Source organism: Taudactylus pleione, unplaced genomic scaffold (assembly GCF_031769625.1).
Source record: "Taudactylus pleione unplaced genomic scaffold, aTauple2 ptg000667l, whole genome shotgun sequence".
Classification (NCBI taxonomy): Eukaryota; Metazoa; Chordata; class Amphibia; order Anura; family Myobatrachidae; genus Taudactylus; species Taudactylus pleione.
Window position 1 is genome coordinate 104,666 of NW_028285069.1, and position 27,670 is coordinate 132,335.

General features: G+C 50.6%; 1 protein-coding gene across 1 annotated transcript in view; it reads right to left on the reverse strand.

Annotated features, from left to right (window-relative positions):
* Positions 1-27,670, reverse strand: part of PIWIL4 (piwi like RNA-mediated gene silencing 4) — a 273,504-nt gene that overhangs the window by 19,782 nt on the left and 226,052 nt on the right. The window contains exons 17-18 of the mRNA XM_088455729.1: positions 14,565-14,718; positions 11,563-11,688 (exon numbers count right to left, since the gene is read on the reverse strand). Of these exons, the coding sequence (XP_088311855.1) occupies positions 11,563-11,688; positions 14,565-14,718 (280 nt within the window). The remainder of the gene's footprint in view (positions 1-11,562; positions 11,689-14,564; positions 14,719-27,670) is intronic.

A 27,670-nucleotide genomic window follows, 5' to 3' on the forward strand; every position in this document is an offset into this window, starting at 1 on the left:
CTACTGGCTACAGCGTACATGCCCAGAGCGTCCGCAGCAGCACTACTGGCTACAGCGTACATGCCCAGGGCATCCGCAGCAGCACTACTGGCTACAGGGTACATACCCAGAGCATCCGCAGCAGCACTAATGGCTACAGGGTACATGCCCAGAGCATCCGCAGCAGCACTACTGGCTACAGGGTACATGCCCAGGGCGTCCGCAGCAGCACTACTGGGTACAGGGTACATGCCCAGAGCGTCCGCAGCAGCACTACTGGCTACAGGGTACATGCCCAGAGCGTCCGCAGCAGCACTACTGGCTACAGGGTACATGCCCAGAGCGTCCGCAGCAGCACTACTGGCTACAGCGTACATGCCCAGGGCATCCGCAGCAGCACTACTGGCTACAGGGTACATACCCAGAGCATCCGCAGCAGCACTAATGGCTACAGGGTACATGCCCAGAGCGTCCGCAGCAGCACTACTGGCTACAGCGTACATGCCCAGGGCGTCCGCAGCAGCACTACTGGCTACAGGGTACATGCCCAGGGCATCCGCAGCAGCACTACTGGCTACAGGGTACATGCCCAGGGCTTCCGCAGCAGCACTACTGGCTACAGGGTACATGCCCAAAGCGTCCGCAGCAGCACTACTGGCTACAGGGTACATGCCCAGAGCGTCCGCAGCAGCACTACTGGCTACAGGGTACATGCCCAGGGCATTCGCAGCAGCACTACTGGCTACAGGGTACATGCCCAGGGCATCCGCAGCAGCACTACTGGATACAGGGTACATGCCCAGAGCGTCCGCAGCAGCACTACTGGCTACAGGGTACATGCCCAGGGCGTCCGCAGCAGCACTACTGGCTACAGGGTACATGCCCAGAGCGTCCGCAGCAGCACTACTGGCTACAGGGTACATGCCCAGAGCGTCCGCAGCAGCACTACTGGCTACAGGGTACATGCCCAGAGCGTCCGCAGCAGCACTACTGGCTACAGGGTACGTGCCCAGAGCGTCCGCAGCAGCACTACTGGCTACAGGGTACGTGCCCAGAGCGTCCGCAGCAGCACTACTGGCTACAGGGTACGTGCCCAGAGCGTCCGCAGCAGCACTACTGGCTACAGGGTACGTGCCCAGAGCGTCCGCAGCAGCACTACTGGCTACAGGGTACGTGCCCAGAGCGTCCGCAGCAGCACTACTGGCTACAGGGTACGTGCCCAGAGCGTCCGCAGCAGCACTACAGGCTACAGGGTACGTGCCCAGGGCGTCCGCAGCAGCACTACTGGCTACAGGGTACGTGCCCAGAGCATCCGCAGCAGCACTACTGGATACAGGGTACGTGCCCAGAGCATCCGCAGCAGCACTACTGGCTACAGGGTACATACCCAGAGCGTCCGCAGCAGCACTACTGGCTACAGGGTACATGCCCAGAGCGTCCGCAGCAGCACTACAGGCTACAGGGTACATGCCCAGAGCGTCCGCAGCAGCACTACTGGCTACAGCGTACATGCCCAGAGCGTCCGCAGCAGCACTACTGGCTACAGGGTACATGCCCAGAGCGTCCGCAGCAGCACTACTGGCTACAGGGTACATGCCCAGAGCGTCCGCAGCAGCACTACTGGCTACAGGGTACATGCCCAGAGCGCCCGCAGCAGCACTACTGGCTACAGGGTACATGCCCAGAGCGTCCGCAGCAGCACTACTGGCTACAGGGTACATGCCCAGAGCGTCCGCAGCAGCACTACTGGCTACAGGGTACATGCCCAGAGCGTCCGCAGCAGCACTACTGGCTACAGGGTACATGCCCAGAGCGTCCGCAGCAGCACTACTGGCTACAGGGTACATGCCCAGAGCGTCCGCAGCAGCACTACTGGCTACAGGGTACATGCCCAGAGCGTCCGCAGCAGCACTACTGGCTACAGGGTACATGCCCAGAGCGTCCGCAGCAGCACTACTGGCTACAGGGTACATGCCCAGAGCGTCCGCAGCAGCACTACTGGCTACAGGGTACATGCCCAGAGCGTCCGCAGCAGCACTACTGGCTACAGGGTACATGCCCAGAGCGTCCGCAGCAGCACTACTGGCTACAGGGTACATGCCCAGAGCGTCCGCAGCAGCACTACTGGCTACAGGGTACATGCCCAGGGCGTCCGCAGCAGCACTACTGGCTACAGGGTACATGCCCAGAGCGTCCGCAGCAGCACTACTGGATACAGGGTACATGCCCAGAGCATCCGCAGCAGCACTACTGGCTACAGGGTACATACCCAGAGCGTCCGCAGCAGCACTACTGGCTACAGGGTACATGCCCAGAGCGTCCGCAGCAGCACTACTGGCTACAGGGTACATGCCCAGAGCATCCGCAGCAGCACTACTGGCTACAGGGTACATGCCCAGAGCATCCGCAGCAGCATTACTGGCTACAGCGTACATGCCCAGGGCGTCCGCAGCAGCACTACTGGCTACAGGGTACATGCCCAGAGCGTCCGCAGCAGCACTACTGGCTACAGGGTACGCTACAGGGTACATGCCCAGGGCATCCGCAGCAGCACTACTGGCTACAGGGTACATGCCCAGGGCATCCCAGCAGCACTACTGGCTACAGGGTACATGCCCAGAGCGTCCGCAGCAGCACTACTGGCTACAGGGTACATGCCCAGAGCGTCCGCAGCAGCACTACTGGCTACAGGGTACATGCCCAGGGCGTCCGCAGCAGCACTACTGGCTACAGGGTACATGCCCAGAGCGTCCGCAGCAGCACTACTGGCTACAGGGTACATGCCCAGGGCATCCGCAGCAGCACTACTGGCTACAGGGTACATGCCCAGAGCGTCCGCAGCAGCACTACTGGCTACAGGGTACATGCCCAGGGCATCCGCAGCAGCACTACTGGCTACAGGGTACATGCCCAGAGCGTCCGCAGCAGCACTACTGGATACAGGGTACATGCCCAGAGCATCCGCAGCAGCACTACTGGCTACAGCGTACATGCCCAGGGCATCCGCAGCAGCACTACTGGCTACAGGGTACATGCCCAGAGCATCCGCAGCAGCACTACTGGCTACAGGGTACATGCCCAGAGCGTCCGCAGCAGCACTACTGGCTACAGGGTACATGCCCAGAGCGTCCGCAGCAGCACTACTGGCTACAGGGTACATGCCCAGGGCATCCGCAGCAGCACTACTGGCTACAGGGTACATGCCCAGGGCATCCGCAGCAGCACTACTGGATACAGGGTACATGCCCAGAGCATCCGCAGCAGCACTACTGGCTACAGGGTACATACCCAGAGCGTCCGCAGCAGCACTACTGGCTACAGGGTACATGCCCAGAGCGTCCGCAGCAGCACTACTGGCTACAGGGTACATGCCCAGGGCGTCCGCAGCAGCACTACTGGCTACAGCGTACATGCCCAGGGCATCCGCAGCAGCACTACTGGCTACAGGGTACATGCCCAGAGCATCCGCAGCAGCACTACTGGCTACAGGGTACATGCCCAGAGCGTCTGTAGCAGCACTACTGGCTACAGGGTACATGCCCAGGGCATCCGCAGCAGCACTACTGGCTACAGGGTACATGCCCAGGGCATCCGCAGCAGCACTACTGGCTACAGGGTACATGCCCAGAGCGTCCGCAGCAGCACTACTGGCTACAGGGTACATGCCCAGGGCATCCGCAGCAGCACTACTGGCTACAGGGTACATGCCCAGGGCATCCGCAGCAGCACTACTGGCTACAGGGTACATGCCCAGAGCGTCCGCAGCAGCACTACTGGCTACAGGGTACATGCCCAGAGCGTCCACAGCAGCACTACTGGCTACAGGGTACATGCCCAGAGCGTCCGCAGCAGCACTACTGGCTACAGGGTACATGCCCAGGGCATCCGCAGCAGCACTACTGGCTACAGGGTACATGCCCAGAGCATCCGCAGCAGCACTACTGGATACAGGGTACATGCCCAGAGCGTCCGCAGCAGCACTACTGGCTACAGGGTACATGCCCAAAGCGTCCGCAGCAGCACTACTGGCTACAGGGTACATGCCCAAAGCGTCCGCAGCAGCACTACTGGCTACAGGGTACATGCCCAGAGCGTCCGCAGCAGCACTACTGGCTACAGGGTACATGCCCAGAGCGTCCGCAGCAGCACTACTGGCTACAGGGTACATGCCCAGAGCGTCCGCAGCAGCACTACTGGCTACAGGGTACATGCCCAGAGCGTCCGCAGCAGCACTACTGGCTACAGGGTACATGCCCAGAGCGTCCGCAGCAGCACTACTGGCTACAGGGTACATGCCCAGAGCATTCGCAGCAGCACTACTGGATACAGGGTACATGCCCAGAGCGTCCGCAGCAGCACTACTGGCTACAGGGTACATGCCCAAAGAATCCGCAGCAGCACTACTGGCTACAGGGTACATGCCTAGAGCGTCCGCAGCAGCACTACTGGCTACAGGGTACATGCCCAGAGCGTCCGCAGCAGCACTACTGGCTACAGGGTACATGCCCAGAGCGTCCGCAGCAGCACTACTGGCTACAGGGTACATGCCCAGAGCGTCCGCAGCAGCACTACTGGCTACAGGGTAAATGCCCAGAGCGTCCGCAGCAGCACTACTGGCTACAGGGTACATGCCCAGAGCGTCCGCAGCAGCACTACTGGCTACAGGGTACATGCCCAGAGCGTCCGCAGCAGCACTACTGGCTACAGGGTACATGCCCAGAGCGTCCGCAGCAGCACTACTGGCTACAGGGTACATGCCCAGAGCGTCCGCAGCAGCATTACTGGCTACAGCGTACATGCCCAGGGCGTCCGCAGCAGCACTACTGGCTACAGGGTACATGCCCAGAGCATCCGCAGCAGCACTACTGGCTACAGGGTACATGCCCAGAGCGTCCGCAGCAGCATTACTGGCTACAGCGTACATGCCCAGGGCATCCGCAGCAGCATTACTGGCTACAGGGTACATGCCCAGAGCATCCGCAGCAGCACTACTGGCTACAGGGTACATGCCCAGAGCATCCGCAGCAGCACTACTGGCTACAGGGTACATGCCCAGAGCGTCTGCAGCAGCACTACTGGCTACAGGGTACATGCCCAGGGCATTCGCAGCAGCACTACTGGCTACAGGGTACATGCCCAGGGCATCCGCAGCAGCACTACTGGCTACAGGGTACATGCCCAGAGCATCCGCAGCAGCACTACTGGCTACAGGGTACATGCCCAGGGCATCCGCAGCAGCACTACTGGCTACAGGGTACATGCCCAGAGCGTCCGCAGCAGCACTACTGGCTACAGGGTACATGCCCAGGGCGTCCGCAGCAGCACTACTGGCTACAGGGTACATGCCCAGAGCGTCCGCAGCAGCACTACTGGATACAGGGTACATGCCCAGGGCATCCGCAGCAGCATTACTGGCTACAGCGTACATGCCCAGAGCGTCCGCAGCAGCACTACTGGCTACAGGGTACATGCCCAGAGCATCCGCAGCAGCACTACTGGCTACAGGGTACATGCCCAGAGCGTCCGCAGCAGCATTACTGGCTACAGCGTACATGCCCAGGGCATCCGCAGCAGCATTACTGGCTACAGGGTACATGCCCAGAGCATCCGCAGCAGCACTACTGGCTACAGGGTACATGCCCAGAGCATCCGCAGCAGCACTACTGGCTACAGGGTACATGCCCAGAGCGTCTGCAGCAGCACTACTGGCTACAGGGTACAAGCCCAGGGCATTCGTAGCAGCACTACTGGCTACAGGGTACATGCCCAGGGCATCCGCAGCAGCACTACTGGCTACAGGGTACATGCCCAGAGCGTCCGCAGCAGCACTACTGGCTACAGGGTACATGCCCAGGGCATCCGCAGCAGCACTACTGGCTACAGGGTACATGCCCAGAGCGTCCGCAGCAGCACTACTGGATACAGGGTACATGCCCAGAGCATCCGCAGCAGCACTACTGGCTACAGCGTACATGCCCAGGGCATCCGCAGCAGCACTACTGGCTACAGGGTACATGCCCAGAGCATCCGCAGCAGCACTACTGGCTACAGGGTACATGCCCAGAGCATCCGCAGCAGCACTACTGGCTACAGGGTACATGCCCAGAGCGTCCGCAGCAGCACTACTGGCTACAGGGTACATGCCCAGGGCGTCCGCAGCAGCACTACTGGCTACAGGGTACATGCCCAGGGCATCCGCAGCAGCACTACTGGATACAGGGTACATGCCCAGAGCATCCGCAGCAGCACTACTGGCTACAGGGTACATACCCAGAGCGTCCGCAGCAGCACTACTGGCTACAGGGTACATGCCCAGAGCGTCCGCAGCAGCACTACTGGCTACAGGGTACATGCCCAGGGCGTCCGCAGCAGCACTACTGGCTACAGCGTACATGCCCAGGGCATCCGCAGCAGCACTACTGGCTACAGGGTACATGCCCAGAGCATCCGCAGCAGCACTACTGGCTACAGGGTACATGCCCAGAGCGTCTGCAGCAGCACTACTGGCTACAGGGTACATGCCCAGGGCATCCGCAGCAGCACTACTGGCTACAGGGTACATGCCCAGAGCGTCCGCAGCAGCACTACTGGCTACAGGGTACATGCCCAGAGCGTCCGCAGCAGCACTACTGGCTACAGGGTACATGCCCAGGGCATCCGCAGCAGCACTACTGGCTACAGGGTACATGCCCAGAGCGTCCGCAGCAGCACTACTGGCTACAGGGTACATGCCCAGAGCGTCCGCAGCAGCACTACTGGCTACAGGGTACATGCCCAGAGCATCCGCAGCAGCACTACTGGCTACAGGGTACATGCCCAGGGCATCCGCAGCAGCACTACTGGCTACAGGGTACATGCCCAGAGCATCCGCAGCAGCACTACTGGATACAGGGTACATGCCCAGAGCGTCCGCAGCAGCACTACTGGCTACAGGGTACATGCCCAAAGCATCCGCAGCAGCACTACTGGCTACAGGGTACATGCCCAGAGCGTCCGCAGCAGCACTACTGGCTACAGGGTACATGCCCAGAGCGTCCGCAGCAGCACTACTGGCTACAGGGTACATGCCCAGAGCGTCCGCAGCAGCACTACTGGCTACAGGGTACATGCCCAGAGCGTCCGCAGCAGCACTACTGGCTACAGGGTACATGCCCAGAGTGTGCGCAGCAGCACTACTGGCTACAGGGTATATGCCCAGAGCATCCGCAGCAGCACTACTGGCTACAGGGTACATGCCCAGAGCGTCCACAGCAGCACTACTGGCTACAGGGTACATGCCCAGAGCGTCCACAGCAGCACTACTGGCTACAGGGTACATGCCCAGAGCGTCCACAGCAGCACTACTCGCTACAGGGTACATGCCCAGAGCTTCCACAGCAGCACTACTGGCTACAGGGTACATGCCCAGAGCATCCGCAGCAGCACTACTGGCTACAGGGTACATGCCCAGAGCATCCGCAGCAGCACTACTGGATACAGGGTACATGCCCAGAGCATCCGCAGCAGCACTACTGGCTACAGGGTACATGCCCAGAGCATCCGCAGCAACACTACTGGCTACAGGGTACATGCCCAGAGCGTCCGCAGCAGCACTACTGGATACAGGGTACATGCCCAGAGCGTCCGCAGCAGCACTACTGGCTACAGGGTACATGCCCAGAGCGTCCGCAGCAGCACTACTGGATACAGGGTACATGCCCAGGGCATCCGCAGCAGCACTACTGGATACAGGGTACATGCCCAGAGCATCCGCAGCAGCACTACTGGCTACAGGGTACATGCCCACAGCATCCGCAGCAGCACTACTGGCTACAGGGTACATGCCCAGAGCGTCTGCAGCAGCACTACTGGCTACAGGGTACATGCCCAGGGCATCCGCAGCAGCACTACTGGCTACAGGGTACATGCCCAGGGCATCCGCAGCAGCACTACTGGCTACAGGGTACATGCCCAGAGCGTCCGCAGCAGCACTACTGGCTACAGTGTACATGCCCAGGGCATCCGCAGCAGCACTACTGGCTACAGGGTACATGCCCAGAGCGTCCGCAGCAGCACTACTGGCTACAGGGTACATGCCCAGAGCGTCCACAGCAGCACTACTGGCTACAGGGTACATGCCCAGAGCATCCGCAGCAGCACTACTGGCTACAGGGTACATGCCCAGGGCATCCGCAGCAGCACTACTGGCTACAGGGTACATGCCCAGAGCGTCCGCAGCAGCACTACTGGCTACAGGGTACATGCCCAGAGCGTCCGCAGCAGCACTACTGGCTACAGGGTACATGCCCAGAGTGTGCGCAGCAGCACTACTGGCTACAGGGTATATGCCCAGAGCATCCGCAGCAGCACTACTGGCTACAGGGTACATGCCCAGAGCGTCCACAGCAGCACTACTGGCTACAGGGTACATGCCCAGAGCGTCCACAGCAGCACTACTGGCTACAGGGTACATGCCCAGAGCGTCCACAGCAGCACTACTCGCTACAGGGTACATGCCCAGAGCTTCCACAGCAGCACTACTGGCTACAGGGTACATGCCCAGAGCATCCGCAGCAGCACTACTGGCTACAGGGTACATGCCCAGAGCATCCGCAGCAGCACTACTGGATACAGGGTACATGCCCAGAGCATCCGCAGCAGCACTACTGGCTACAGGGTACATGCCCAGAGCATCCGCAGCAACACTACTGGCTACAGGGTACATGCCCAGAGCGTCCGCAGCAGCACTACTGGATACAGGGTACATGCCCAGAGCGTCCGCAGCAGCACTACTGGCTACAGGGTACATGCCCAGAGCGTCCGCAGCAGCACTACTGGATACAGGGTACATGCCCAGAGCGTCCGCAGCAGCACTACTGGCTACAGGGTACATGCCCAGAGCGTCCGCAGCAGCACTACTGGCTACAGGGTACATGCCCAGAGCATCCGCAGCAGCACTACTGGCTACAGGGTACATGCCCAGGGCATCCGCAGCAACACTACTGGCTACAGGGTACATACCCAGAGCATCCGCAGCAGCACTACTGGATACAGGGTACATGCCCAGAGCGTCCGCAGCAGCACTACTGGCTACAGGGTACATGCCCAAAGCATCCGCAGCAGCACTACTGGCTACAGGGTACATGCCCAGAGCGTCCGCAGCAGCACTACTGGCTACAGGGTACATGCCCAGAGCGTCCGCAGCAGCACTACTGGCTGCAGGGTACATGCCCAGAGCATCCGCAGCAGCACTACTGGCTACAGGGTACATGCCCAGAGCGTCCGCAGCAGCACTACTGGCTACAGGGTACATGCCCAGAGCGTCCGCAGCAGCACTACTGGCTACAGGGTACATGCCCACAGCGTGCGCAGCAGCACTACTGGCTACAGGGTACATGCCCAGAGCGTCCGCAGCAGCACTACTGGCTACAAGGTACATGCCCACAGCGTGCGCAGCAGCACTACTGGCTGCAAGGTACATGCCCAGAGCGTCCGCAGCAGCACTACTGGCTACAGGGTACATGCCCAAAGCATCCGCAGCAGCACTACTGGCTACAGGGTACATGCCCAGAGCGTCCGCAGCAGCACTACTGGCTACAGGGTACATGCCCAGAGCGTCCGCAGCAGCACTACTGGCTGCAGGGTACATGCCCAGAGCATCCGCAGCAGCACTACTGGCTACAGGGTACATGCCCAGAGCGTCCGCAGCAGCACTACTGGCTACAGGGTACATGCCCAGAGCGTCCGCAGCAGCACTACTGGCTACAGGGTACATGCCCAGAGCGTCCGCAGCAGCACTACTGGCTACAAGGTACATGCCCACAGCGTGCGCAGCAGCACTACTGGCTGCAAGGTACATGCCCAGAGCGTCCGCAGCAGCACTACTGGCTGCAAGGTGCTGTTCCAGTCACCCTGCAAGAAAAATGCAGGTGCCATGGGTGCAAGAACAAGTGTTTGCTGTCCCATAACGGCGTTGGCACTGCCATTCTCCAAATATAACTGAGCTGTGAGGATAGATCAGCACAAACAGAATAAAAATAAAGTTGAACTTGTTCTTTCTTTTCTTTTAAACATAAGTGTAACCTGTACATGACTCGCATACTCTTCATCTGTACATCTGCTGTATGTAACTACCACTTTATAACTGATAATAACATAGACAGATACTGATTATAGGTTACGCCATCTATGGTGACACAGTTGCGGAGGTAAATGACAGGTCAACCACGGGCTGTGATACAGTTATTATTGTTCTTCTCGGGAAGAAGTGTTTATATCATGGGGACAGCGGTGAAGTCATGAGAGAGGAACAAAGGAATGAGCTGAGAATTGGGAAGTTGAAGAGCAAACAGTAAATGAGCTGATGCCAGTAATATCCACCATCGTAATAGCGTCATGTGGATGTAAACAAGCATTTTACTAAACACGACATTGCCACTTTCTGCAGTTATCTAACTGAATTATTAAGGGAGGGTGTGGTATATTTTGTTGACACTCGTCATGTCGACACTGATGACATGTCGACATAATTAGAATTGTGACAAAACGTTCCTGGTGGTCTAGTGGTGACTTACCTTGTCCGGCGGCGACATCAAGATTAATTCCGGTGGATACTGCGGACATTCCGGTGGTAAATATGACTAACCTCTAACCCCTCCATCCCGCAGCCTATCCCTCCACTGCTGGTCCATGCAGAATGTCGGCATTTCACATGTCAACATTGTGAACATTTGGCCATTCTGCAGATGCCTACATGTTCAAAGTCGACATTTTAGCAATGTCGACATCATCACTATAGACATTGTGGTGTTGGGAACGAGATGCCGGTGCTCGGGATCCCGGCAGTCAGGATACTGACGCCGGCATCCCGACAGGGTTAGGATACCGACAACTGTTGGTCAGTATCCTAACCCTCCCCCTCCCTCCCTTTTGCATACTGACGCCGGCATCCCGACAGGGTTAGGATACCGACACCTGTTGGTCAGTATCCTAACCCTCCCCCTCCCTTTTGCATAAACCTAACCCTTCCCCCTAGTGTCTAACCCTCCCCCTCCCTCCCTTTTGCATAATCCTAACCCTCCCCTAGTGCCTATCCCTAACCCTAGTGCCTAACCCTCCCCCTAGTGCCTAACCCTCCCCCTAGTGCCTAAACCAACCCCCAGTGCCTAACCCTCCCCCTAGTGCCTAAACCAACCGTCCAGTGCCTAACCCTAACCCTCCCCCTAGTGCCTATACCAACCCCCCGGGATGCTGGTGCCGGGATTCTGACAGGTGTCGGGATTCCGGCTCTGACATCCCAACTGTCAGGATTATATCTACATCCCATGGCTAAACCCATTAAGGGATAAGTATAATATTCATGTTTTAAGAGGTCATTTAACTTCTATAAAGTTTGTGCAACTGTAATCACACTATTGCGCCACCAGTGCAAGGAGCATGGTCAAACCATGTTGCGGGTGTGGCCGGGCCACTTTGGGTGGCACCGGCTCTTTGTATCCCCTCCCACCATATCTCTGTGTGCCTGGAAATGACTGGAAGTGTCAGCAGCACAGTAACAATGACATTAATGGGAATGAATGGATTGCTGAGTGAGCGTGTACTTGCCATTCAGGTCTTGTAGCTTCGCTATCAATGATGGTGCCCAGTGGTGGGTTTTGTAACCCTCTGTTTGATTCGCTGAAGAACCGTATGGTACAGCGCTTCCTCACCACGACCACCGTCATCTTAGGGCTGGAAGAAAGACATCCAGTCATTCTGTGCATCAGGAAAGTCAGCCCTAAACACCTATAATGCGGCATATATGTACTATACTGTAACAATGTATATGTCCTATACAAACGCAAACATATCTGCCTGCATGAAATCTCAAACCTAAAGACAACAATGTGTGTATTTATATTTAGGTGATTGTCACTGAGGAAAGTCTTGATTTACAGTATTTATAGTATTTTAAAGTGTTTAATTTTTACTCAGGATCAACATGAAACATAAGCTGGTGTATAATAGTGTAGCAGTTATTATATGACCACCCTTTCTTAGATAACTAGCAATAATGCCCCTTAGGGCTCCCACACATAGGATAATTCTGCTGTCTGTAACTGAAGCAATAGGATCTCGTCCACACGCCTAAGCCTCCATTTAGCACGTCCGGAAAATGTCCAATAGCACACATAGGGCCTAATTCAGACCCGCTCGCAAGCGGGTCGATGGTGCCCTAATGCGTATGCGCACGACGGAGGGATCTCCGTCGTGCGCATCTCCGTCGTGCGCATGCGCGAGACCCGCATAGCGACAGCCAAGCTGTCGCTCCGGGTCTCGCACCAAAGGGGGAGTGCTGTCGATGGTGACTGACAGCACGCCCCCTTTGGTGGGTGTGGCGGAGGCGTGGCTGCCAGACGGAGGCGTTCCCATGGGAACGCCTACCGTCTGGATCCGGCCCCACTGACATCACTAGTGATGTCAGTGGGAGTGATTTTGGTTCTGATAGAGCCAAAATCACTCCAGGGCTTGCGGCAGCGAGACCCTACCGCAGGGTCTCGTCGCAAGCCCGATGGTCGCGATGGTCTTGACCATCACGACCATCATCATGGACGCTCGCTATAGCTGTGGGTGGTAACCCACAGCTATGCGAGCGTCCATGAGGCCGCTCCAAAATGAGGTAGGAGGGCCCTGATTCAGAGCGAGCGCTCTGGTCAGAGCGTCCGGCTCTGAATCAGGCCCATAGGCCAATATCTTTTTTGCTGCAACTCCATTTTGCAACATGCCAGACGCTGGTCCTATCAGGTTACAGATTACCTGGCATTGTGATGCAGAAGTATTGTTCAAAGTGCTTGATATCGGCTGTCAAATCCCAGTGTGTGTGACAAATGAAACAGATGTTATGAAGGCAGCGAGGAGCGCAGCAGGTGAAATATGAGCCGTCAGTCTCCAGGAGAAAGACACAGGTTATTAAAGAACATGCTCTTTCCTGATCCGTTCATATGAGGTGAGAAAGCAATGAAAAATCCCCATGAAACGCGTCCCGCGGGCATTCCCAAGATCCCGACCGCGCTAATTATACAGAGGCTGCAAGCCTCCATGGAGGTAGGGGAGGCTACACCATAGACGTAATAGCCTAGGGATGTTTTTTTGCTATGACAGGTGGAGCGCACAATCGCAGCCTGCCTGTTATACCAGACTGCCAAGCACTGGGGCTGCATGAGGATTTGGGGAAGGGGACACACTAGTTTCTTAAATATTTTACACAATGCACCGTGCACTACACGGAGTGTGTCTGCAGAGGGTCTTCTCCGCCTCATTGGGTCCCATTAAAAGTATAGATTAGGGTCCCGTCTCCATCAGCCTCCAGAGAAGCGTAATGTTAGGCGATAATAATCATAATGAAAATAATAAAAGAACATAACACACAATGCAATAAAAAGTGACCTGATATAGACCTTGCATAAGGTTTAGAAGTAAACATTTATTTGAGTGAAAGGATTTATTGTAAAGTGGTAGAAGGATGAACTGTGAGGTGATGTCTATACTTCTGTACAGTGCACTACCTAACCACATTACAGCGCACTTTGGGGGGTATTCAATATGTGAGCGAAAAGTCTGTGCTGGACATTTAGCTCCATATTGGAGGTTTGACGGGGATAAAGTATAGGACACGCGCCTGTTTTATCGTCGTATTCAATTTGAAAGCTGCGAAAGCGGGACCCGGCGGAAAGGTATCGGAAACATTTTTGGGAAAGCATCCAGGGACCCCCCTAATGATGTTCTGATATGGAGGATCATTATGGGTACCCCCATTTTGGCCTGTGGAAGGTAAGTATGGTTTTTAAATAGCCGTGGCAGGCGTTTTTTCCCGACAGGGAAGAAAGGGTGAAGAAGAGCACTTAGCTTTTTTTTTTTATAAAAAAAAGTAGGTGCATCAAATTTGGGGTACATGAAAATGGGTGCAAGCCTATTTTTAAGTCCCTAAGGTGCATTTTTAAAATTCTTCAAAAATGACCTGCTGCTACCACCCGCGTTCTTTAAAACACCTGCCGCATTCTTGGGAAACCCCCTGAATTTATTTCATTAGTTTAAAATTTTTTCCCATAATTTACTTTTTTTAACCCCAAAATTGAACTAATTTTTTAGGAGTGTCCTTATTTTCTTTTTAAACTTTTTTTTTTTACACAGACCGTTTTAAGGGGGCATTCCCAAGGGTGCAGGCTATTTTTTTTAAGCCTGCACCCCTATACCCCAATTCTGCACTTTTTTACGCCAGCAAAAGGCTGGCGAAAAATTAGCCCCGTTTTTTAACATAGACTTTTCGCACCGGCGAAAAGTCAATGTAATTGAATACGGGGATATTGGAAATAGGAGAAAATTATGTAATCGGCGGACTTTTCGCCCCATATTGAATATGGCCCTTTATGTTTGCAGAGACTGCTCCCGAGTACGGAGAGAAAGCGGGAACACTGATGTGCGCTGGGACGTGCTCCAAGGTCCAGCGGTAAAAATAAAGATGAATTATCTCGCTGTGCTCCTGTCTGTAAGGCCGCTTGCTTATTATAGTTACACCACTTACAAACACAGGAACGTAAATGCCACTTTGGCCCATGCAGTGCCCGTACCTGTAAGCTGTCCGGGTCTCTTTAAAGTAGCCAAGTATTTGGGGGATTTCATAATCCACAACCATCTGTAACTGCCCGTCCCCGACACCGTCACGGTAGATGATAATGCGGGCCGGCAGCTCATTATTGCACTTCTGCCACTTCTCAATGGCGCCTGTAGTGGAGAAATAACAAAAATAACAGCTGCAGTTGATACAGGAGATTTAAAGGGTCACAACACCTAAAGTCAACTTTCATAAATATAAAAATATAAAATACGGTGCTCAATACTTTACATATACTATGCAGTTACTGTTTCCAGTTATCAGTCATTTCAGACTAAAGAGCAGATGTGTCCTCACCATTGCTGTATAACGCCCAGGTCCCGAGCCGCTCTGCTAGCACCTGGCGTATTTTTTGAGTCTTTGGGCCTGATTCAGACCCACTCGCAAGCGGCTGTCCGCTCGCAAGTGGGTCGATGTTGTGCACTAAGCATGCGCACAACGGCGGGAGCTCCGTCGTGCGCATGCACCAGACGCGACAAGCGAAGGACTTTCCTTCGCTCGTTGTGTCTGATCAAAGGGGGCGTGCTGTCGATGTTGATTGACAGCACGCCCCCTTTGGTGGGCGTGCCTCCCTGACGGGGGCGTTCCCAAGGGAGCGCCTACCGTCAGAAGCCGGCCCACTGACATCACTAGTGATGTCAGTGGGAGTGATTTTGGCTCTGATAGAGCCAAAATCACTCCCGGCCGTGCGGTTGAAAAACTCAACCGCAGGCTCCGGCTCGCAGTGGCGATGGTCAAGATCATCGCGGCCATCAAACTGCACGCTCGTATAGGCTGTGGGTGGTGACCCACAGCTATACGAGCGTCCAGGAGGACGCTCCATAATTAAGGAGGGCGGCCCTCATTCAGAGCGTGCGCTCTGCTCAGAGCGTACGGCTCTGAATGAGGGCCTTTATTTGCTGAAAATGCGTCTTTGTCACAATGCACCAGGAGACTGAGCTGATTAATTTGATATGCAACACTTAGGGGTAAATTTACTAAGATTCGAGTTTAGTAAAGTTTTTTTTTTTTTATTTTAATCTCGATTTGCATCGCCGAATCTCGGGTGATTTTCCAGTTTTTCATCTCGCAAATTTACTAAGAAGTGAGTTTAGCTGAAAGTGAGTTTTCCGATGGTGATGCAGATCAAGATACCTCCCTCGAGTTGCAAGTTTAGATGAGATTACTCACCCGAGATTGCAGTGTTTTCTCTCTGCAAATCTCTCCAGAGCTAGCAGCCTGCACATATCAATGAGATATGTGAAGGCTGCTTGTGTTTTATACCTGTAAAAGGGTTACATTTTAAAAAAAATGTACGTAGGGTTCTCCCCCAAAAGCATAACCAGCCCCGGACTGGTCAGCCAGACATGTTTCCACAAATGATGGGGAACAAAACGAGTAGGGTTCCACCGTACTTTAGAAACCAGCACCTGGCTGCAGGGCCAGTGCTGGTTTTAAATATAGGGGGGAAAAATTGCGTAGGGGGTCCCCCTATATTTAAAACCAGCACTGGACCCAAACCGACTAAAAAAAGGGTCCCCCTTCTCCCGAAACCCCAGGCTTGGTCTGAAGCATGGGGCTTTTCCCCGCACCCCTGGGCTGTGTGTACGGGGGGTAATAAAGTGTAAAATAGTATTAAACTATTGCATTTTATAGTGGAACTACAGGCCTGCCCTTCTGCACTTGTGGAACTACAACTGCCAGCACCTGTACTCCAACTGTAAAATAAATAGTTAAAAGAAGACAGAACACACAAACCGCATATAGTAGAGCTTTATTACATACCTACCTCACTCACACATACTTACCTACTGTCAGATGTTCACGTTAATAGGATCTCCTGGCTGTGGCATTACACTCCGGTCGGTTTGGGTCCAGTGCTGGTTTAAAATATAGGGGGTCCCCTACGCAATGTTTTCCCCCCTATATTTAAAACCAGCACTGGCCCTGCAGCCAGGTGCTGGTTCCTAAAGTACAGTGGAACCCTACTCGTTTTGTTCCCTGTCATTTATGGAACCAGGACTGGCTGACCAGTCCGGGGCTGATTATGCTTTTTGGGGGGTAGGAGATATCTTGATCCACTTCACCATCGACCGACTCGATTTGCGAGTTAAATAATGTTAAAATCACCCGACTTCGGGTGAGATCCAGCGACATTAATTTAACTTGGGCCAAACTCGAATCTTAGTAAATGTACCCCTTAGTAAATTTGCAAACAGCATCTTTTTCATGAAAAGTACTTCTGAGCTTGCCCAATGGTGAGAAGAATCGAGTTTGCGATCTCACCCGAGTTTTGCGAGTGAGATTAAAGAACTCTCTCCCAAACTCACCAGTTTGCGTTTAGTAAATTAGCGAGACGAAAAACTAGCCTAAACTCACCCGAGATTGCAATCTTGCCCAAACGCAAATCTTAGTAAATTTACCCCTTAGTCTGTGAATAGTCTGTGAATCTATATATACGAAGTGCTACTGTAAAATGCAGCGGTTGCGGATTTTTGCGAGCTCCGTCAAATTAATTAGCACAGTCTCCTGGTGCGCCCTAGTTGCTTCACATGGCGACGAAGACGCATTTTCTGTAAAGAAAGAAAAAAAGACCCAAAAAAAGACAACCGGCACCAGCAGAGTCGCACAGGAGGCATCCCCCGGCCATGTGGTGCTTTGAGGCTAGATGTATGAGGACACATCTGCATATATACTAAGCGTCTGATTTTTAAAAGTGCAGATTTTCTGGGGTTTTGCTGGTGGGACTTAGAATGACAATAATATTGCACAGAAAGCCAGGCATGTTTCACAAATTAATATCATTTCCATTTTAAATCTTGCGGGGAAAACTAAAAAACCTCTCACATAGTAAATTGACCCTAAGCAGGTCTATTAATTCAAGTTATTACTGCAACTTGCTATCAAAATGTGGCTGTGGCAGCTGAGTGATACAGGGCGTCAGCATCACAGCTGTACACATCCTAATAAAATGAACTCCTGACCTATAGTTCCAGATCATTATCTAAATATTAGAAGCTATGGGGCTGATTTAAAGTTGCACGCTTCATACGACCGCTTTAGCGTCTTTTGCTGTAGTTCCCTCTGTGACTATTTGCTAATGCTAATACAAGCCCTTCCCCTGGTGCACATCTGTGTGTGTGCCTGGAGACACCCACTTTGAACATTTCCAGATGCTGAAATTCCGATTGGTGCGTCTTTAGGAAACTTACACCAGCCCCATGCTAGGTGCAGAGTCTCCGTCCAAGTATGGCCTGCAATGTGAGCGATTGTGGGGTTACTAAGCAGTGTTAGGAGACAGAGAGGGGAATTCAATATGAAACGTAAACTTCGCTGTCGGAAGTTTACGTTTCATATCGGAGCTTTTACCTGCGTTAAAGTATGGGGCGCGCGCCCGCATATCCCCGTATTCAATATGAAACTAACGAAAACGGGAGCCTGCAAAGTGGGATTTGCGTAAAGTTAAGAAATTTTCCGTAAAAAAATTGTAGGACCCCCCTAAAGTTGTAAAAACATGGGGGATCACTATGTGTACCCCCGTTTTAGCCTTTAAATTAAAGTCGGGGAGTTAAATAGCCGCAGCAGGTGTTTTTTCCCGACATTGAAGAAGAGTTGCAGAAAAGCACTTAAGTTATTTTTTTCTTTTTTTAAGTGGTCCCATCAAAATTTGGGGTACATGAAAATGGGTACTAGCATATTTTGATGTCCCTAAAGTAAGTTTTTAAAAATTCTGCAATTGTGCACCTGCCGCTGTAAATCTATTCTAGAAAACACCTGCCGCATACTTGCAGAATAGCCCTGAACCTATTTCCCTATTGTTAAACAATTTTTTCCCATTTTTTTTTTCACCCCAATTTTTAAATAATTTTTTTGGGGTGTCCCTATTTTTTTTTAAAACTTTTTTTTTGACACAGTTCTTTTTTAAATGTCATTCCCAGGGGTGCAGGCTATTTTTTTTAAGCCTGTACCCCTAAACCCCAATTCTGCACTTTTTTTCGACACCTATTCAATGGTGAAAAGTTATCCCCGTTTTTTTATCATAGACTTTTCGAACCTGAGAAAAGTCTTTGAAATTGAATACGGTGTAAAACTAAAACCTGCGATAATGACGTCATAGGTGCGATATTAACGCAAAAACAATGTTTTTGCTCCCATATTGAATACCCCCAAGAGTGAAAAGTGATAAGGTGCCAGCCAATCAGCTCCCAACTGCCATCTCACAGGCTGTGTTTGAAATATGACAGTTAGGAGCTGATTGACTGGCACCTTATTACTTTTCACTCTGTCTCCTAACACTGCTTAGTAAATAGACCCCCATATAGTGTCTGCGTACGCAACTAGTCCCATAACACGCCCATATGACGGAACTATGGCCCTCATTCAGAGCCGTTCGCTATTTGCGGTCGTTCGTTTAAAAACAAGGGGTGGCTATTCAAATGATCCGTACGCACATTGCAGTCTGTTCACACCTCTAAGTCTGAACGAACGAGCAAAACATACGCTCGTTTATTTGTTAAAAACGCCCCCTGGCCGCACGCATCCTACGTCATGTCCGCTATTTATTAGATTAATCGAGTACATCGACCAGCGTATGAACTGCTCGCTATTCTTGTGGTTGGTGTTTGCTACCACAAATTTGCGAGCAGTTCTGGCTATAAAATAACCCAGTGACGTGGTCAATGACGCTGCTGTTTTAAATATACACACCCATAAAACGCCCGTTTTGACCTTTAAGCACGCCTGCGTTCAGATCTCCACTCCCCATTTTCAAGCACCTTCCCCTGTTACCACCCACATACGCCTCATTCTGTCACTCAAAATAGCAGGCACTCGCTATATAGCGTACAAAGGATTTTCGGCCGCACTGACTGGTTCGCGCATGCGTACTAAAAAGCGTACGCATGCGCAGATGTGCAAACATCGCTCGGAACGAGCGTACTGCCGCTAACGAGCGGCTCTGAATGAGGGCCTATGTGCGTCTGAATTGCCACCTCCCAGTCTTTGCCCAGCATATTTCTATTATATTTCGGAGATCGCGCATCTCAATTGCAACGGCGCCTCTGTGTATACACACCATGGGACAAATGTGTTGTGCAACTTTTTAGCGACTGAGATATATCCACAGTTTAAAAATATGCGCAAATATCAGCATTTTGTGCGTCTCTGAATCAGACCTTTAGTGATGAAACTGATACAAATAGTGGGAGGCTACCAGGTTTTTAATAAGAGGCTTTGCTGCATCCTTACCATATATTTATAAAATAAAAGTAAAACATATTGGGGGTCATTCAGACCCACTCACGAGCGGCAGTACGCTCGCAAGTGGGTCGATGTTCCCCACTGCGCATGCGCACGACGGAGGGAGCTCCGTCGTGCACATGCGCTAGACCCGACGAGCGAAGGACTTTCCTTCGCTCGGAGTGTCTCATCAAAGGGGGCGTGCTGTCGATGGTGACTGACAGCACGCCGCCTTTGGTGGGCGTGCCTGCCAGACGGAGGCGTTCCCAAGGGAACGCCTACCGTCTGAAGCCGGCCCCACTGACATCACTAGTGATGTCAGTGGGAGTGATTTTGGCTCTGATAGAGCCAAAATTACTCCTGGCCTTGCGGTTGAGAAACTCAACCGCAGGCTTTTACTCGCAGTTCCGATGGTCACCACCTAAAACCAATTACGTAAACTTGAGACTATTTATGGGGCTATTCCTAAAGACTTACGCAGGCAGTCTCACTGCGAATATATGCTAATGATTGCAATCGCTATGCCGTCGCACCCTAATATAAGGACGCCCACATTACCTTACACACACATCCGTAATACTTAGCAAGACTGCGAAACCATCGGTAACATCGAGTACAATCGGAGCCTCACGCACACTTGCACAAGGTCTGACCTTACTCAGGAATTGCTAACCTCATCGCACGCAGTGAAAGCCCAAGCTGCGTATGGCATCGCAGTGGCTAATTTATGCACGCCCCTGTAATGGCGTTCAAACGCACTGGCACGCCTGCTTTTCGCCGACCTCCCCTGAGACACCACCCCCAAGCGCTCACTTCCTGTCAATCACTCTGCGATGGTCTGCGTAGTCACTGCAGTCCCGTTCGCAGTGGAGTCTTCGCCCATGCACTCTGCAATGCGCACGTAGAACACAGCAATCGGCTGATTGCGTGCAGAATCGCAGTTGTGATCACTAATGAAACGGGCCCAATGTTACAACCACAATGGAGAACAAAATGCTGAGCCAGTGGCTGCTTTATGCTGTCACTTTCCTGTCGTGTTTCAGGAACCATCTAGGATCCCAGACAACAATACAGCGATAATGTCAGATGTCATTCAGGTAAGATCCCTAAGTTCAGAGACCTCCCTAATAATGTTTATACCAGGATCACTGCACAGACCTGGGCAGAACATATTCAATTAGCTGTTGTCATGTGCAAGCTTTACAGGCAGGAAGTAATAAGTCCTTGTCTGTGCTCTATACGTCGGCCCTGACAGTAGGGAAACTATACATTGAGACAACAGAATCATAAAGGTCAGACAAGTGTAATAACTGTGGTTGACACAGTTATAGAAATGTCAGATGTCGGCAAAACAAAAACATAAGGAGACAGATCTGGCTGTTCAAAGACAAAATCTAAAAGAATACAGGTTCTTGGAGGAGGTTACCATAATGGCATGGAAATACAGATGTGTCCACATACATCTAGCCTCCTTGCGCGGTAAACAGCTCTTCTCGCCATGCCGTGACTCGGTAATGCCGAGAGTCTTTTCGCATGGCTTTTTACCTTCAAATGCACAAGCAGCTCCTGTTGATTAAAATGATATGCGAAACGCTACTTTTATCTGCAAGCGATTCGCTACGTTACAGTGTCACAGCTGCTGACGCTGTAACGTAGCATTTCGCACACAGAATATAGGCATGCCGCATATCACTTTAATAAGAAGCTGCTTCTGTGTTTATCCAAATAAATCGGAATTTGAAGGTAAGAAGTGATGCGAATAGACGCTCGGAGCTACCGAGTCACACGGCATTCACATGTTATGTGTAACGCTACTTGCAGCGCACAGAGAATAGGTGCAGTGGCGTTACAAAGGGGGGGGGGGGTGCAGACTCCCCCTCAGTGACAGGAGCTGGGTGCTGCACTGTAGTATTAAGTTCAGCACTCGGCTCCTGACACTGTGAGGGAGCCGGCACTGCACACAGGACAGGGCAGACCGCACCTCCTGCACCCCCCCCCCCCCCCCCCGGTATAAAGCACGGGACAACGGGGCTCGGGGCACTTGGCCACGCCTCCTTCCCACGATGCCACACCCCCTTTTTGGAGGCTGCACCAGGTGACAACGCGGGGAGGGACGCCACTGGATAGATGTATGTGGACACATCTATACTTTAAATATTTGCATTGCCTTTACAACATAAAGATGTGTCCTTATACACTATTGCTGCAGTCGAGTCAAACAGACCTTCTCAGCGCGCCAGGACCCGTCTGACTTGGCTTGAGCCGAGCGTCCTTTTCCCTTGAAAATGTGTCTTAATCACAGACAGATGCGACAAACCGCTTTGTGTATCTGTGTACGAATAAGGTCAGCCCCTTGCAGAGATAAATAATTAGTAAAAATAGTATAGTATCGCTATCCTGATCAATTCGCAAATAGACCGAAGAGGTCTTGGAACCATTAACGCAATCCTCAACATCATAAAATTTTCTGATGACTGGGGAAGAGAGATAATCAAGTGAGGGAGAAGCTGTATTTAAGGAAGGGGCACAAAAGGAAACCTAAAAGCGCAAACAAAAGTAACTTTATTTAGAAACAAGAACTGACCCCACCCCAATAATTTGGCTTGGGGTAGTATAAGCAAATTGTCGCCTACTGAAATGGTTTGCACAGGCTAATTGCTGCTGTATGTAATCTAAGACTGGCCTACTGTATACTGTCAGGAGACCAGCCCTCATCTGTTGAACTTACTACCCGGGAAACATTGCTAGTGTGAAGGCCTGAGTGGGCAAATGTCACCCATCTTATTAATGCTGCTATTGTTTACATTCCATAAAACTGGAACTACAGGCTAACAACACCTACACTGTCCCTGTTATATCAGCACCACTCCCTATTTTACCTTCTGGGTAATTGATTATTCCTCATTTCCCCCCATGACAACTCATGTCACTGTCAGGACACTGCCAGTTCTTTTGATAACTATCTCTATATAGATCACAACAAAATCAGCGCTATATTAACGTCCACAGCTCAGGCGAGTAAGGGCTACGACCAAAACCCACAGAACCTTATGGCAGTTCATACGTGATCCAAGCACTTCATCACAGCTGCAGTATGACACATTGCTGAAGAGTGGGCAGTACATAAACACCGGGTACAGAGAGAGGCTGATGGGTGCTGCCCTCTCCTGGCATGATGCCAGTATTACAGCTATGATTATGTGGGTCTCTATCATTCCTATGATGTAGAAAGGCAGAGTCTTCATCCTATAGTACATCTATAGTCACTAGTGTACCAGAGGGGCACCCTGACTCCCAAATATCATCAGGAATATCACTGAGCATATTATACTTGCTCTACCTTGTGGAAGTAATATAAAAGGGGCAACTGTTCAAGTCTATAAAACAATTGTATATTAATGAAGGTGTCAGGGAGATCGGGGTTGATTTGAATTTGTGCAGAAGCAACTGATCTGCTTGTTTCTAGATATAACTAGTGCCCAGGCCTAACTGCACACATGTAACATACTTTCACTATTGTACTGCACTGCACACATGTAACATGCTTTCACTACTGTACTGCACACATGTAACATGAATTCATTACTGTACTGCACACATGTAACATGCTTTCACTGCTGTTCTACACACATGTAACATGCTTTCACTACTGTACTGCACACATGTAACATGCTTTCACTACTGTACTGCAGACATGTAATATGCTTTCACCACAATACTGCACACATGTAATATGCTTTCACTACTGTACTGCACACATATAACATGCTTTCACTACTGTACTGCACACATGTAATATGCTTTCACTACTGTACTGCACACATGTACCATGGTTTTACTACTGTACTGCACACATGTAACATGCCTTCACTAGTGTACTGCACACATGTAACATTCTTTCACTACTGTACTGCACACATGTAACATACTTTCACTATTGTACTGCACTGCACACATGTAACATGCTTTCACTACTGTAATGCACACATGTAACATGAATTCATTACTGTACTGCACACATGTAACATGCTTTCACTGCTGTTCTACACACATGTAACATGCTTTCACTACTGTACTGCACACATGTAACATGCTTTCACTACTGTACTGCACACATGTAATATGCTTTCACTACTGTACTGCACACATGTACCATGGTTTTACTACTGTACTGCACACATGTAACATGCCTTCACTACTGTACTGCACACATGTAACATTCTTTCACTACTGTACTGCACACATGTAACATACTTTCACTATTGTACTGCACTGCACACATGTAACATGCTTTCACTACTGTACTGCACACATGTAACATGAATTCATTACTGTACTGCACACATGTAACATGCTTTCACTGCTGTTCTACACACATGTAACATGCTTTCACTACTGTACTGCACACATGTAACATGTTTTCACTACTGTACTGCAGACATGTAACATGCTTTCACCACAATACTGCACACATGTAATATGCTTTCACTACTGTACTGCACACATATAACATGCTTTCACTACTGTACTGCACACATGTAATATGCTTTCACTACTGTACTGCACACATGTACCATGGTTTTACTACTGTACTGCACACATGTAACATGCCTTCACTACTGTACTGCACACATGTAACATTATTTCACTACTGTACTGCACACATGTAACATACTATCACTGCTGTACTGCACACATGTACAATGCTTTCACTACTGTACTGCACACATGTAACATTCTTTCACTACTGTACTGCACACATGTAACATACTATCACTGCTGTACTGCACACATGTACAATGCTTTCACTACTGTACTGCACACATGTAACATACTATCACTGCTGTACTGCACACATGTACAATGCTTTCACTACTGTACTGCACACATGTAACATTCTTTCACTACTGTACTGCACACATGTAACATACTATCACTGCTGTACTGCACACATGTAACATGCTTTCACTACTGTACTGCACACATGTAACATGCTTTCACACTTGTACTGCACACATGTAACATGCTTTCACTACTGTATTGCACACAAGTAACATGCTTTCACTACAGTACTGCACACATATAACATGCTTTTACAAACTGTACTGCACACATGTAACATGCTTTCACTGCTGTTCTACACACATGTAACATGCTTTCACCACTGTACTGCACACATGTAATATGCTTTCACTACTGTACTGCACACATGTAACATGCTTTCACCACTGTACTGCACACATGTAACATGCTTTCACAACTGTACTGCACACATGTAACATGCTTTTACTGGCTTTCACCACTGTACTGCACACATGTAACATGCTTTCACCACAGTACTGCACACATGTAATATGCTTTCACTACTGTACTGCACACATGTAACATGCTTTCACCACAGTGCTGCACACATGTAACATGCTTTCACCACTGTACTGCACACATGTTACATGCTTTCACTGCTGTTCTACACACATGTAACATGCTTTCACTACTGTACTGCACACATGTAACATGCTTTCACCAGTGCTGCACACATGTAACATGCTTTCACCACTGTACTGCACACATGTTACATGCTTTCACTGCTGTTCTACACACATGTAATATGCTTTCACTACTGTACTGCCCACAAGTAACATGCTTTCACTACTGTACTGCACACATGTAACATGAATTCATTACTGTACTGCACACATGTAACATGCTTTCACTGCTGTTCTACACACATGTAACATGCTTTCACTACTGTACTGCACACATGTAACATGCTTTCACTACTGTACTGCAGACATGTAATATGCTTTCACCACAATACTGCACACATGTAATATGCTTTCACTACTGTACTGCACACATATAACATGCTTTCACTACTGTACTGCACACATGTAATATGCTTTCACTACTGTACTGCACACATGTACCATGGTTTTACTACTGTACTGCACACATGTAACATGCCTTCACTACTGTACTGCACACATGTAACATTCTTTCACTACTGTACTGCACACATGTAACATACTATCACTGCTGTACTGCACACATGTACAATGCTTTCACTACTGTACTGCACACATGCAACATTCTTTCACTACTGTACTGCACACATGTAACATACTATCACTGCTGTACTGCACACATGTACAATGCTTTCACTACTGTACTGCACACATGTAACATACTATCACTGCTGTACTGCACACATGTACAATGCTTTCACTACTGTACTGCACACATGTAACATTCTTTCACTACTGTACTGCACACATGTAACATACTATCACTGCTGTACTGCACACATGTAACATGCTTTCACTACTGTACTGCACACATGTAACATGCTTTCACACTTGTACTGCACACATGTAACATGCTTTCACTACTGTATTGCACACAAGTAACATGCTTTCACTACAGTACTGCACACATATAACATGCTTTTACAAACTGTACTGCACACATGTAACATGCTTTCACTGCTGTTCTACACACGTAACATGCTTTCACCACTGTACTGCACACATGTAATATGCTTTCACTACTGTACTGCACACATGTAACATGCTTTCACCACTGTACTGCACACATGTAACATGCTTTCACAACTGTACTGCACACATGTAACATGCTTTTACTGGCTTTCACCACTGTACTGCACACATGTAACATGCTTTCACCACAGTACTGCACACATGTAACATGCTTTTACTACTGTACTGCACTGCACACATGTAACATGCTTTCACCACAGTACTGCACACATGTAACATGCTTTCACTACTGTACTGCACACATGTAACATGCTTTCACCACAGTGCTGCACACATGTAACATGCTTTCACCACTGTACTGCACACATGTAACATGCTTTCACTGCTGTTCTACACACATGTAACATGCTTTCACTACTGTACTGCACACATGTAACATGCTTTCACTACTGTACTGCAGACATGTAATATGCTTTCACAATACTGCACACATGTAATATGCTTTCACTACTGTACTGCACACATGTAATATGCTTTCACTACTGTACTGCACACATGTAACATGAATTCATTACTGTACTGCACACATGTAACATGCTTTCACTGCTGTTCTACACACATGTAACATGCTTTCACTACTGTACTGCACACATGTAACATGCTTTCACTACTGTACTGCAGACATGTAATATGCTTTCACCACAATACTGCACACATGTAACATGCTTTCACTACTGTACTGCACACATGTAATATGCTTTCACTACTGTACTGCACACATGTACCATGGTTTTACTACTGTACTGCACACATGTAACATGCCTTCACTACTGTACTGCACACATGTAACATTCTTTCACTACTGTACTGCACACATGTAACATACTATCACTGCTGTACTGCACACATGTACAATGCTTTCACTACTGTACTGCACACATGTAACATTCTTTCACTACTGTACTGCACACATGTAACATACTATCACTGCTGTACTGCACCCATGGGAACGCCTCCGTTTGGGCTGCCACCCCCCGGCCCGCCTTCCAAACGGGGCAAGCTGTCAATCAACATCGACAGCTCGCCCCCTTTGGATCGAGACCCGCTACGACCGGCGCTGTCGGTCGTAGCGGGTCTCACTCATGTGCACGACGGCGCCGGCGTACACATGCTCTGTGGGGGGCCATCGATCCGGTCAGAGCGCATCGGCGCTAACAACCGGATCTGAATGACCCCCTAAGTCTCAGCATGAAATACGTGTTATTTCCAGGTGGCCTCCCCGTTACATCAGGCAGGTACATGGTCTCCCAAATGTTGTGTTTTGGTGTAAACTTTATATTTTCCATTC